The sequence below is a fragment of the Lipophrys pholis genome (assembly GCF_963383615.2).
Source record: "Lipophrys pholis genome assembly, chromosome: 4".
Taxonomy (NCBI): Eukaryota; Metazoa; Chordata; class Actinopteri; order Blenniiformes; family Blenniidae; genus Lipophrys; species Lipophrys pholis.
Genome location: NC_137637.1, coordinates 15641557 through 15656415, shown reverse-complemented (window position 1 = coordinate 15656415; position 14859 = coordinate 15641557). Strand labels below are relative to the sequence as shown.

General features: G+C 40.9%; 1 protein-coding gene across 1 annotated transcript; it reads right to left on the bottom strand.

Moving 5' to 3' along the window:
* Positions 1-80: 80 nt before the first annotated feature.
* Positions 81-7895, bottom strand: LOC308109019 (SRSF protein kinase 3-like; the record flags this gene model as incomplete). Its single annotated transcript, XM_080462358.1, has 14 exons — positions 81-949; positions 1160-1252; positions 1335-1404; positions 1529-1636; positions 2976-3073; positions 3205-3550; positions 5145-5201; positions 5293-5318; positions 5482-5647; positions 5750-5856; positions 6052-6139; positions 6410-6497; positions 7496-7604; positions 7682-7895. The coding sequence occupies 14 exons, from the start codon at positions 7893-7895 to the stop codon at positions 765-767; spliced, it is 1755 nt and encodes a 584-aa protein (XP_080318484.1). The 3' UTR covers positions 81-764.
* Positions 7896-14859: the final 6964 nt, after the last annotated feature.

Sequence of the window (14859 nt, the reverse complement as noted above, 5' to 3'; positions counted from 1 at the left end):
TCCACACACACACACACATATGAAAGCACACACTCTCTCACTCTCGGCACTGCAGAAAGGGAGGGGAGTAAGTCCTGTTTGGCATTTGAACGTTTATTGGGGTCAAACCTGAGAGCTTAGTTCATTATTTCTAGATCAGTGATTCTCAGCTCTCATCCAAGACACCTACTGCCCTGATGTTTGAGATGTCTCTCTGCTCCACCGCACCCAGTTCCTCTGAATGGCTCGTTATCGGGCTTCTTGCAGAGTTTGAGAACCACACATTTGAAGTGCGGCGGAGCAGAGAGAGGCTTTATTCGGTCAAAGGTACCACACATGAAGCTGTTGTCACTTCCTGCTGGTTGGTTTTTAAGATGCCAGCATATGAACAGCTTCGTTCCTGAATTGAGCGATCTTTAAGCTGACTTCTGGGCAATCCCAATAAATCAATCTCTTACATTACTTCTGCCCTTTCAGCGCTTCAACAAATTGTAATCACAGAAACGTATGAAAGTATAATTATGTGATTTTAATGAAACTCAAAAGCTGTATGCTTTTCAGTCTTGTTTGAATACACATTTTCAGTAAGACAAAGGATTTCTTTGGTCAGTACTACGCCTATAATGAAGGAACAAACAACTCAAAGGAGAAAAGCCGACCAAGTCAGGCTGATAAATATTAATGAAAGCTGTGCTCATGATGCCAGCACCAGGCTACTTCAATCAAGTCCCATTTAACAGATTCAGACCATTGAGCTCTGAAAGACACGCAGCCAAGTAGTGCGCCTAAGAAGCAATCCAGGGGTGTTTCAGACACTGGGCAGCTGTGGCTCTTTTCTCTGGCAGCAGCTCCAGCATGGTCAAGAGAAAGGAACTGAACTGGAGCGCCTCCTCTCGCTGCCACTCGTACTTATCCAGCAGGATCTCAAACAGGCTCCATAGTTTTAGCTTTGAGATGTGTCGCAGATGTCCTGTAAAAAAAGAAAAATGGAAGCCAATTACCAATAAATCACTAATTATTTCAACCACTAATTATTTCAATTATTTGTTAATTTAAAAGTCAAATCTGTATCTACTTAGGGGTTTTATAATGTCACAAATGGCAAACTATGTCACAATGAAAAAGTCTGAACTGCAAACAGATTTATTAGACGTTTCATCATTTTATCACAGGACTTTACCTTTATGGTTGAAGTGTTGTTTGGAATTTCTCCCCGAAAGGGCAAATTTGGAAGGAAGGGGTCCCAGCAGCTCGATGATGTGAGCAATGTGATCTGAGAGGACACGGGCACACACTGTATTATAAGCACATTTATTTCAGTCAAGGACAAAAGTGATGTTCTCATCTCCCCCGACCTTCTTCACGGGAAAATGTTGCTCCAGCCTGGGGGTCAAACAAGTAGTCTCCTGTGGCCAGCTCAAAAGCCTGCAGTGTAAAAGAAAGGGACAGAAAACAATGCAATGTGATGAATCTCAAACAAAGAGCCATGCTGGACTGAGTCAGAAAAACGAGTGATATTTGTTTCACAATGCTTTTCTGTGCCGCTCACCATGCAAGCGGTGCTCCAGATGTCAGCTGGCGTGTCGTAGTCGGCGCCAATCAGGACTTCCACGGAGCGATACTGACACGTCTGGATGTCTTCGGTGAAGTGTTTGTGCTGACAACGTGTGACAGCTTACATTATTACATGACCTACCTGGAGTGGCACATTGAGTATGTGCTATGAAATCTAAATTTCACTCCCAACACTCGCAGTGCTTCCACTGTATGCAAGAGCTCGGCACAAATGTTGTCATACGTTAGGATCATCGGAGTTGCAGTTTGAGGGTCTTAACGGTGCTGTGGGGGTTCAAAACCCAATTAAATCTATAAAAACACCCGGCTTCAACCAAGGTGTGATAAAATAAAACTGTAAAAGCTTTACAGTTTACAGCAGACTAATAATTCATTATTTTGTGTTATTTAGAATTCACTGTGGGTGGCTCAGTGGGGTAGTGGTTCACACTCTCGCCTAAAAACAACAAAGATATCCTCGGGACAAGCCTGAGCTTGAGAGCCTCTCTGTGCATATTCTTCTTCTGCATTCGATTTCTCCGGGTTTCCCCCCACAGTTCGACAACTTTGATGCATTAAAAATGATTAATGAAACTGTTTGAAATCATGAAAATATCTGGTTTTCCTTTTTAATAGCATGTTTTAAAATTAAAGATTTGTAAATTATTTTTTGCACTATTGACTTATTATGATTTAGGCATAATTAAGTTGTCAAACAAATAAAGCAGGTAAAATGACCTCTGGGAAGCCCACCTGAAAGAATAAACATCTAGTTATTAGGAGATAAAACTGAATTTTCTATCAGAGAGTAAAATCATACACTGAGTATACTCATATAATAACGCCTCTCGGAGTAAGCATCGTAATTTAATTTGATCTACTTCTGCAGTATTAAATATGAGTCACAATCATCAGCGGGTACAAAGTGCAAGATGAAATGCCAAAGCCTTCGACTGTAGTTTTCCAGCTCCGTCTGAAATCAACCTGCATAGCCGTGTCTCAGTGGCGACATACAGCAGGTGTGTTTTTCACAGGACGGCAGGCTTAATAAGGTCACACAGCGCTCCTGTTTCAATAAGTTACGGAAAACAATGAGTAGAAGAAGTTTTCTAAATAAGCAAAAAAATAAAGCAAGCTGCCTCTAACTATTTCACGAGGACAAGCTCAGTTATTTTTTTATTCTAGAGTACAGTGTGAAAATTAAGCTTTGTTTGTTTCAGCTTTTCTATTTTATTTAGACAGACCTTTAAAAAAAAAAAAAAAAAAAGCCACAATGTCAGGATATACTGCACTGAGCAGCTGAATCCATGACAACAGATATACATGTACAGCTATACGTACTTGATGAAAGACTGTGAAATCATGAAGGATTTATGAACCTGATGTCATTTAATTTGAAAATGATGTGAAGGATTTAATTTTCTTGTTCAATAATTACTCACCACCCAGCAGGCGTTTCCCAGGTCAGCAATCTTGATGAGGACTTGTTCAGCACATTGAGGCTTCAGTAGGTCCAGAGGGACATCTGGGTCTCGGAGGCCTTAAACACAGAAAATTCAGGGATCCAAAATCAATTTGCTTTTAATGTGCTGAGGTTGAGTCAATTTGAACACAGTGCTGTAGGTATAGAGTGTCCAAATATCAAATGATTTATGTAATGAGACTGACCACGGGTGGATGGAGAAGGTGGAGGAGGTTCCTTGTTTGCTGTCTGATGAAATAACGCTGCTCTGGATCCAGACGCAGGTCCACCTGTGCTGAAGTCAGACCACGAGCAGACAGAGCTTCTGTGGCTGAGCAGAGTCGAGTCACGTCTGTCTTCCAACAGCAAAGTCTGTCTCCTCAGTTGGAGGTCGGGACCTGTGATCTTGGACTGGCGTGTGAAGCTGCGGGTGCTCGCAGGAGTGGCGACATCAGAAAACGACACCTGTTTTGGCTCAGCCACGCTCTCCTGCCGACGCCGACTTCTGTCTTTGCCCGTCAACCGCTTAATCGGACTCTTGGAGACTTTGCTGGACTGAAGGACATCAAGTCATCAGAGATTCAAATGGAAAAACTATTCAGAAATTATGACAACCACAGGCCTGCATCTGAAGTGCGTCAAATCATGCATATTAGGTCCATTATTAGTCTATTAATGATGAATCATTACACCTTTACTCACAGTGTGTCACAAAACAATATAGGCATGTAGTATTACTTCTATTTCTATTTCATTAGTGACTTTTCAAGCTTTATGTATACAAGGATCAGCCAAAACATTATGATAACATTGTGCGGGTCAAATCAGCTCTAAGCTATGATGCATGAACTCCACTAGACCCCTTAACATGTGCTTTGGTATCTGGTACCAAGATCTTATCCGCAGATAAAGTCCTTTCAGTTTTAAGTGTGGGCCGCGATGGGATCATGTGCAACAATGAAACTTGGCTGCTCGTGACCCCGGCACCCTTCTCCTTCCTCAGAGCTGCTCTGACTCACTCATCTGGCTTTCACAATTTGGCAGTTTTTAAACTCACTCAAACTCTTACTCTTCGCTAATTTCCTGCTTCTAAGACAATGTTCACTAAGCTGTCTACAATATAAATCCCTATAACGAGCTAATGATTGAGAGATATTCCGTTCAACCATCAGTAGTTGTGATGTTATGGCTGCTCAGTGCAGTCCTCATACCCTGCAGCAGTGTGAATGTTTCACAAGCTCATTCATTTCAAGAAAACAAAAGATCCTCCAGGACAAAGCAAGAGATGCATCATTGTACAATAAGTCATAGTTAAATAAATGCAGCAGCTATGGGAAAGGTAGCGAACTCTGCAGCTGTGTCCTCTTTACACAAACCTGTCAGCAAGCAGAGACACAACAGAGCTGTGCAGCGAGAAAAGGTTTGGACACCCTAAAAAAATATAACTGGGCCTGTCTCCGTGTCTCGTTTAAGACTCTGGCTGTGACAAGTAGAAAGAGTTGTCCGCTTTGAGATACAAGAGCTGCCGAGAGCAAATACATGATTACATTCTGGATGATATTTTTTAAGTCCACAGCAGAAAGAAGCCTGAACTGTTCCAATGCAAGCTGGAGAAAGATGTTGAGAGTTTCCATTGGTTTCTTTAGGCTGTTAGGATCCTTCCACAACACAATGAGGATGGTAGACACCTGTTTGTGTGTGCAAAAAATATAGTCACTGAGTTTCTTACTTTTACTTCATTACATTTTGTGACAATTAGTCTCTCACTGTGGATAGTACTGTTCTAAATACTACAATGCTTGTGCAGCATATTAATATGTCTTGCAATTGATTTAAAATATTACAAATGTAAAAATGTGTGAGAGAAAAATTGATATGTTTAATGAGTCTATATCATTCCTGCATTTAAAAAAAAAGGTTACTTAATTGAAAACTACTGCATTGCATCTCCTTACCTGCAAGCATTTGTTGAATCAAAAAATACCAGTGAGGTTTAAATCCTTTTTCCTTCATTGTCACATGCATCAAAGTTAAACACAATACAAAATGTCAATACTAAGAGCAGTGGGCTTGTATTAATGACAAATCTCTCACATGCTGTTTCAAGCTATTGGTGCTGTCAAGATGCAAAGCACAACGTCCATCTTACCCAGTCCCCAATAGTGTGGAAAACTCCCGTCAGCTTGCCCAATAAGTTAGACAAACTCTTAGACAAATTACAGAAAAAATACAATTATCACAGCGCACATGGAGCAAAATGTACAGAGGACATAACTGATATATTTGCGGCTGCACACCTGCTTCTCTCTGGAGCCTCGGTTCACTGTCAGAAGGGGAAAAGAGGCCCATAATGAAAATAGAAGCTGCAAATTGCTCACATTTAATCGAGATTACCTCCAGCATGCACTCACAGTCTCTCATCACAAGTACGGAGCCACAATCTGCTCCTAACATGTTGCCTTTGTGCGCTGCTCAGTGGCGCTAACCTGGGGAGCCGGGAAAAGCAGGAGATACAGGAAGCTGCCACAGCTTGGTGTTTGACGCAAGCTTTTGAATAGAAGCCTCGTCCGCCCGTAGCAGGATGTTTTCTGGCTTGATGTCCGTGTGGATAATCTTGCATTTCGTGTGCAAGTAATCTAAACCCTCCAGAACCTGTGATAAGGAATGACAGGTGAGCCACAGTCAATGCACATCATGTAAATAAGGAGGAGAAAAAAAAAAAAGACGATTCAAGACGAAACAGCTGCACAACACCTGTCTAATGATGCTCTTCACGCAGGGCAGCGGGAGGCCTGTGTAGTTGGATTTGATGATCCATCTTAAGAGCTGGTGTCCCAGAACCTCCAGAACCATGCACACATCCAGTGAGCCGTTAAGGAGCTTGTTTCAGACTTAGGAGTGGTTTTCTGTTTTTAGAATGCCAGAGCGTAATGCACATCAACGCACAGTGCAAAGAGAAGAAATTAATAATAATAACACCTATTGGAAAATTTGTGTTTGACACACAAGCTCCATATTAGATTACTGTGGGTACTGAACAATGTTAGAAAGGATACGCTGTCCATTCACTCCAGAAACCCTGAAGTCATCGATGAGGTGCACAATTCTCTCACGTTTCAGATCTTTGGGGTCGCTGTCTCTTACCTGATGACAAATATTGTTATGAGAACACGTGATTTTATAGCACAGTCACTAATGTGATTTTTAAATTTTTTTGGAATAACATACAGTAAATGACTCTGATTAGGTAGTTTTTAACACACAAGTAGTACATTTATTAAAGATAAACTTCAAATTTGTCAATTCAAACACGTTTTTACTTCCCTTGGCATGTTAATGTCCTATTAAAGTGAACTGAAATAAACAATTACTAGTGAGTATATGATTTTAAATAAAGAAGAATGTCACACTGACACATTTCAGTAGTTTGATCTCATCCAGTGCCGTCTCTGTGAATGTCTGAGCGCTCTTTACCACCTTCAAAGCCACAAAATGACTCTTCCTGCGTGCAAACAACAGTGTTGTCGAGTTACTACAGTGTATATGACATTATATATACAGTACAATCATCAGGTAGGATTGCTATATTTGACCTTTTGTTAAAGAAGTGACCATATTTGGTAACTTCAGCCTCTTTCCTCATATTTTTAAAAGTAACAGCAACAAGTTTCTAAAGTTGTACAGGACATTAGGCCGGGAGAACTTGTACAAGATGTCCAGAATTAATGGAAATTGTGAAAATGGTTGCAGCTTCTGCTTCACATTTCTCATAGAAAACACAGTTGTGTTTTTGTCCACATTGTCAACATAATTAATGTGCCCATTAAAATAGCGTAAGATACAGTCTGTTCATATCTTTACTGATTCTATGCAAACAGCCAATCATAAGGTCAAATAAAAACACTCAATAGTGTATCAAAAGAGGAAAGATTATTGTATAGCATTTTTTCAAAACTTAAGGTAGAAATGATTTCCCATTTGGAAATATCATTTAGAATATAAAACATTAAATATATGTGATTTTGGTCAATTAATCATCAAATACAAATGGCATTTAATCATAGCTGAATTATGTCAATTTTGTCATTCTAAACATATATTTAATATTCTTTTTTTTACGACAAGTGAAGCAGGAATGTCTTTACCAGGACGAGGGGGCCTACAACCCCTCGCACCCCTGGGATTCCATCCTCTGGACACCACCGGATGGCAGGAGGCGTGGCCTCACCTGATAAAGACCGACACGTCATCACACATCAGATGACGCTCTGAGGAAGGCTGCAGACGCAGCTGAAACATGTCAGCAAGGTAAAAAACATTCCTGCTTCACTTGTCGTTAAAAAATAATCTATAATAGGCATGTAATCACGTTTTCGTTTTTTCTTTCTTTCTGGCCACTCAAATGAAAAAGTCCTCAAAAATACTCCAATATCAAGGTTAAGTATTTTAGTGAGTGGCCTGTAAAGGGTTAAATGAAGGGTCAGGAGCTCATATACTTACACCATATCCCAGCAGAGCCATACTGTAGAGAAATGACCCCATCCCAACTTTCTCACCACTTGGTAACGGTCAACAAAAATTTCTCCGATCTCTACGGGGTAGTAACCACCTGCAAGGCACCACGGGGCAGATAAATAAAAAGATCTTGACCAGCGTGCTTGAGTTCAGTGCTGGGCTCTTTCTTACCTATGTCATAGTCTGCAGGATTCTCCTGTTGCTCCTCATCAGACCCAAAAGACTCAGGTGGATGAGATTGCTTCTGCCCCGCTGGGGTGTCTTTGCTGAGTTTAGGAGTCCGATGTCCAGGGTCTGAGGTGGGCTGAGGGCTGGCTTTGATGGGGGGATTAGAAGAACTGCTTGTAAGCAGGGCTGATATTGCGGCAGCGTACGATGACGACATGTTTAACTGGAGCACGGCTGAAGATGAGCCAGGATGACAGCACTAAGAAAGAAAGCTACAACAACAAAACACATGAAGATACTTTAAGATAATGACCGGAGCCCTGATAAGAGTTTCACCACTTGACTTGTAGGTCGTTGCAGCAGGTTGTCTGCAATGACATTTTAAAGGGTCTGGTGAATGTGAATTTTTATTTTTAGCTGGACGAATGGCACGTCAACGTAAATAGCTCCTGACACTGGTCCAGCTGCAACTGAACTCTTACTGATATTGCATGGACTGCTGCAAAGTGGGAGCCACTGTGGTCAACAGGACCTCAATCCTGAACCATAAACCTCAATCCTGAACATCTGGATACAGCAATTATTTATTTAAACATCAGCAATAGTTGGTGCTGGTCTGCACTATTTCTATTAAGCCAAACAGAAATGTCATTTTGTGTGTTGGTGCAGTTTATAGGATAGAACATTTGCTTGACATCCAGAGATCAAATCATCGGACACTAGATACAAATTATAACAATTCAAGATAGAGGTTTGGAATAATAATAGCTCTAATTCATATTTAACAAGTTTTTAAAAATAGGATAATCCGTGTGTGCTATGTTACATCCTGACAGAGATATATTGAGATGTTTTCAACACAAATGTAGGTTTATATTGATCAAATGTGTTGCCTGTGTTGTTTGGTTATAGTAACACATTATGACAGACCGGCTGCCCTCACAAGGCTACCAGTTGTATTATATACTTGTTTTAATGTGGGGTTTTTTTATCATCTGTGTATAGTCTGGGAGTTATGTAGCAGTCTCTCTTCTTCACTCTTCACTCAGTTTGTTTCATTCTGGTGGGGGAAGATTTCCTCACATCAAGTGCGTGTGGCGCTGCCGGCGGCCTCGAGGACCTGGGGGACAAAAACTCCCCGCTTGTAATAAATACCCGACAACATCAGAGGAGCGGACTTACCCGGTGTTTGTACCAAGTATCCAGCTTTAATGTTTGCAGTGCCGGAATTGAAACGCACCTGGAACGCAGACAGGGGAGCTCCTGAGAAGGCGTGCTCCGCTGCTCTGCGCGCGTCTTGCGCTCGTGCGTCCTGCGCTCCTTCGTCTGCGCGCGGCACTGAAAACACTCCGCTCCAGAAATAGACTATTTCTTCTCACTGTGCTGCGACCACCTCTTGTTCCAGGAGCAATACGGTGGCCCATTTCTCTTTTATTTTTGAATCATAAACATTGTTTTCCCTTTATACATTCACTCGTTGTGCAGTCAGTTTGGTAAACTGAATAGAGAAAGATTGGGCAGAGTTGTAACTCATGTAACTTCTTCATTGTGAAACACTTTAAATTCTCTCGGTTTGCTCGAAATATGTCAGATAGCACTGGTCAGTTTGAAACAGGGGGAAATATTTTTAGGAAACACAGTGTTAAATATTACATGACATGACTTGTTAAACTTAAAATTATATTACATTTCTTGTTTTTTTCTGTAGACATATGTTATACTTTTAGCTGTAAACTGAGCTGGCTCATGGCGATAACAGTTTGGGTTCAGTCTTTTTTTTTTTAAATCTTTTTATTAGCGTTTTCACTTTTTTTTTTTTTTTTTTACAAAAATGTGTATATGCCGATGGGTTGGAAAGTAAGAGGGTCATTCAATGTAATGCATGTTGGGAACAAGAAAACTAAAGACATAAAGACCGTATCAATTGAGCCCAATCTGCTTCTACATCATAAAGTCCATGATTGTCCGTTGTCCCTTCCCAGCCTTTAATGAAAACTTAATTCAAGACACAACTGAATAAGGAACACAAGTAAATAATAATAATAAAAAAAAAAAAGAAAAACAGAATTGGACGGGAAAACTAAGAGGTAAAAAGTTAATTAAGAGAAAAAATAAAAATAAAACAACGGAAGGAGACATACAAAAGAATGTAGTTTCCGGGTGAATAATAGTGTTGCACAGGTGTTTTATAAAGGATTGCCAGGTTTCTTTGAAAACAGAACTAGAATTTGTGAGTGAAAATCAAATCTTTTCCAGCTGAATGTGGGTTAGGACCTCCTTTAGCCAGTGGTTGTGTTTAGGAGGGAGAGGATGTTTCCATTTGAACAAGACAAGGCATTTGTCCAGTAATGTTGAGGAGGCGATTACGCAGGTAGATTAGCTGTTGTAGTTGGAGGGAACCCAAACAGTGTCAAAAATCTGCTGCCAGAAGCCAGTGAGGTTTGGAAAGGAGCAGAACATGTGTGTATGGTTGGCGGGTCTTGCATCTATTACACTGGTGCCTGGATACATTTGTGTAGTGCACTCTTAGGAGAACCTTGCATTCCAATAAGCCGTGCCTCGCACATATTGAGGAAGAGTAGCACACGAGTTTGGTCCCATCGGCTGTCTGATATTGATGTTCCTATTTCCTCCTCCCAGGTCTGTTTCAGTTTGGTCATCTGGTTTGGGTTGAGGGAGTCAATGGAGTTGTATAACACTGAGATGGAGCGTTTCTGTACCGGGTTGAGAGAGAGCAGTGAGTCAATCAGAGACCCGGGTGAGTGGTTAGGGAAGTGGGGGTCGGTGGACAAAGTGCCTGGCTTGAAGAAAATTGGAAGATGTGAGACTGAGGTAGTTCAAGCCTGGTTACAAGCTCCGTAAAATCAGTAAATATGTTTTCTTTATAAAGATCCTTGACAAGTAGCAGGCCCTTGTTTTGCCAGATTTGAAATGCAGGATTTGATAGGGAGGGCAGAGATAGATTGTTTTTAACAATCGGGGCTGAAGTTGAAGGGTTACTCAAGCCATAATGTTTCAGATGTTTCAGTTGCCAGCTTTTCAAAGAGTTGTTGACAACAGGTTTCTGTGAGATGTTGTGGATCTTAACAGGGAGGCGAGAAGTGATGAGGGACTGTAGAGAGAACCTTGAAGATCGTCGTTCTATTTGAGCCCATGAAGGACCTGTGTCAGCGTCTTTGTCCAGCCAATGACAGAGCTTATTAATATTGCATAGCCAATAGTACTGTATAAAGTCAGGTAGTGCAAGACCGCCTAGCATTTTGGGAAGTTGTAGAATAGTTTTTTTGATGGGGGAGTCTGGTTCAATCACAAAAATGATATTATTGTCTGGTCTATCTTTGATCAATTTAATTTATCCCCCGAGTATGTGCTGAATTGAGTTAGAATATCCACAATAATTGGGATTGATAAGGCAGGGTTTGATATATATAATCATAGATCATCCGCATATAGTGAGAACTTATTAGTGATAGTATTTCTGGTGATGCCGACAAATTTGTCTTCCCCTTGGAGCCAGATGGCCAACGGTTCAACAGCCAGAACAAATGGGAGGGGGGAAAGGGGGCATCCCTGTCTTGTGCCCATGAGAAGGGGGAAGGGGGGCGACCTCACACCATTTGTGAGGATGTGGGCAGTTGGGGACTTATAAAGCAGCCTAATCCAGGCAATAATGTCGGGGTTGAAACCAAATTTTGACAGGAGGTTGTAAAGGTATTCCCACTCAACCCTGTCACACGCTTTCTCTGTGTCTAACCAGAGTATAGCCTCAGGTATGACAGGGTGGGGGAGCCAATTATGTTGAGGAGTCGTCTGGTGTTGAATGAGGAACTTCTTCCAGCCAGGAACCCAGTCTGATCAGCGTAAATCAAGGGAGGCAGAGCTTGTTGTAGGCGTGTGGCTCGGACCTTGGCGAGAATCTTTTGGTCTACATTCAAAAGTGAGATGGGTCTGTAATTATGGCATTCAAGGGGACCCTTGTCTTTTTTTGGCAGAAGAGAAATGTTTGCTTCAGACAGGGTTGGGGGCAGTCTGTCTTTAATAAAGGATTCATTATAAACACTGACCAAATGAGGGATTATTATATTTGAATAGGTCTTATAAAATTTTACCACAAACCCATCTGGACTGGGGGATTTACCATTTTGTAGCTGTCTGATTGCCTCTCGCAGCTCCACCGAAGTGATCTGTGTGCCAAGTTTGTCAGCTAAATCGTTGTCGATTTCAGGTTATACAAGCGTCTCCAAGGGATTGTGATTCATCCAGAGTTCGGGTAGATATTCTGAAGTGTATAGTTCTGAGTAGAAATTTAGGAATGAGTTATTTATCGATTTCGGGTCAGTGACCACTGTGCCTGCCAACAGTTTTCTCTTGGGAATCAGTTTTGAGAGAGCTGCGGTTCTGGCCTGGTGTGAAAGAAGTTTTCCTGCCTTAGCTCCCATTTCAAAGTAACATTGCCTTGTTTTTAACAATTTAATTTCTACCTTTGATATTGATAAAAAGTCAAACTGGGTCTGAAGTTTAAGACGTTGGTGGGAGTAGGTGGGAGTGGGGGTGGCAACATAGAGGGTATAAATTTTCATTGTAGTTGGTCCGAGAGCCAAGTCGTCCTCTCCATGTTGATTTTTTTAGTCGAGAGGCGAATAAAATATCTTGTCCTCTCAAATTAAGCTTTACATGTCTTCCTTAATGTGCCTCTCGTGATATTTGGGGTGTTGTTTGCTTGAAAGTGGTTATCTCTTCTTGAAAGAATTTTTTAAAGCTTGTATTATTCAGTAGAAGGTGGGAGAATTTCCATTGCATGTGTGTGTGGGTGGGTGGGGGGGGGGGGGGGGGGGGGGGCTGCGGTTTAGAGCGTTTATGACAACTGATGTAGATTTGTGGTCTGAAATCATTTTACTGTGAAAGTCACTGGTATTAACCCAATGCAGGAGTCCATTATCAACAAGGAAGAAATCAATTATAGAGTATGTATGGTGAACGTGGGAGCAGAATGAAAAGGATTTGGTGGATGGGTTGAGTGATCTCCAGAGATCACTTAGGCCAAGCTGGTCTGTAAGGGATTTTAGTGTGGGAGCAGATGTAGACAGCACTAGAGGTTTGGAGGAGGATCTGTCTAGAGCAGGATCCTGAACAAGATTGAAATCTGCACCTATAATAGGGAAGTAGATGTCTATGTCAGGGAGAGAGGAAAAAAAGATGAGCAATAAATTTGTCACCATCCCATACAGGGGCATAAATACTTACTGGAATAACTGAGATGTCAAATGGTCTTCCTGCAACAGCCACAAAACGGCCGTTAGGGTCTTCAACAGATCTTGTGGGTTCGAATGTTACATTTTTGCTGATGATAAAAGCTGCCCCGCTTGCACTCACAGACATGTAAAAGGTAACAAACAGACAGAAACAAAAAAAAACACACACACACACACACAAAAATAAAGCATGGGTTTAGTCTTGATTTTCACATCAAGAGTCTTGATCCAGGTTTGCTCATTTTATTCCAACAATGGCACATGTGTAGTTCTAATTATGAGACCTGAGTGAGCCATCATCTCCATGTTGGATCTCCCGCACGTTTGAATGTTTTATTCAAGTTTCCTCTTCTTTTATTTTTGTGGAAAAGTCATCCTGGGCCCAAATTATAATTCATTGAATATTTAATATGTCTGAAGGAGACCGTTAAGTATTTTGAGGTGTGTTATTGAATGTCACCACAAACAGTTTCGTTATGACAAAAGCCTGATTGGGACAATGAATTTCACTAGTTTCCTTGTCAAACAAAATAAAGTTTAGGGAGTCATGTGGGAGGTTGCAGTGAATCTGTATTTAGACCAGATTGACTGGGGGGGGTTACTGGGGGGGAGGCAGGGTATATTGTTCAATCAAAGAGCTTACACCGACACAAACAAGCAAAACAAACACATTCACTCCCCTTACATACAAAACAAAGTCACACCTTCAATTAAAAATGATATTTCCAACAAAACTTTGCTGTATTTCCATAGCCAACAAACTCATCTGACATCTTTCGTGTTGATTTTAACATTACACTTTATTTAGTAGAATGAATGCACAACCTCATACATACAGCATAGAGCAGGTCTATTCAGTCTTACAGTCCTGCCTAAAAAGAGAAAACAGCTGTACTTAAATATCTTAAAAAAGAGGAATCAAATATTAACACATCACACTGCTGAATGTAATGGTTTTAACACACATTACCAGTTCTCGCACTGATGAGAAAGAGCTACAGTAGATAGCTACAAAATGTTATAGGTTCATAAATATAATATAGTTTGAATACATTTGCTTTAGAGCTAAATTTATATCATTTATTTTGAACTTACAGAGTACAGTATATGAAAAATACCTTTATGACCCCCAGTGCACAGCAGTTTGGTCTTTGATTTCAGGTTTCAACGAGCTGAAAGAGGCTCGGAGAAGCAGGAAACTGACGACATGAACACATTGAACAGCAGAAGAAACAAGGTAACATCGCACAGTGTGCTACAGTCTGTAACCGAATAACTAAACAGTATCACTTATGACACACGTAATTACATTCAAATGAGTCCCGAGATGGCCAAGAATCAAGTATCTAAGAAGACAAAACAGTTTTTATTTTATATGACACACAAAAACATGTGTTGCGCTGTCACACCAACACAAATATTTTCACTTTCATTAAAGGTTTCAATTCTTTTTCATTTCTGAAGTTTACATTGCAGAATGCTGATGGGGATGAAATGATGGAAAAGACCAGCAAAACATACAAATTTATATCTTTACAAAAGTAGAAAAGAAATACTCCGAAGAAATGACATGAAATCACTGCAAACATATCAGCCAGCATGAATTATCATGAACAAATTTCCTGGCGTGAGACCTGCTCACACCTTCATTCCGCACCGCAGCAGCCCTGTTCTGTCCACACCTTCAACCGCACGCTTAGAGCCAATTGAGTAGTGCTCACTAGGGTGTAGGACGGGGTTAATTTGATTACATACTAATTGTGTAGTTAGTCAAAAGATTACATTGTTAGTACAGGAATATATCATTAGCTTGCAACCCACAGTACAACTTACGCTATATACATCCTAACATTCAGGTAGACCTTCAGTAGATGCTGACAAAAGTCACTTTTTCTTTGTTTTACCCCATTATGAACCCTGTCTGAACCC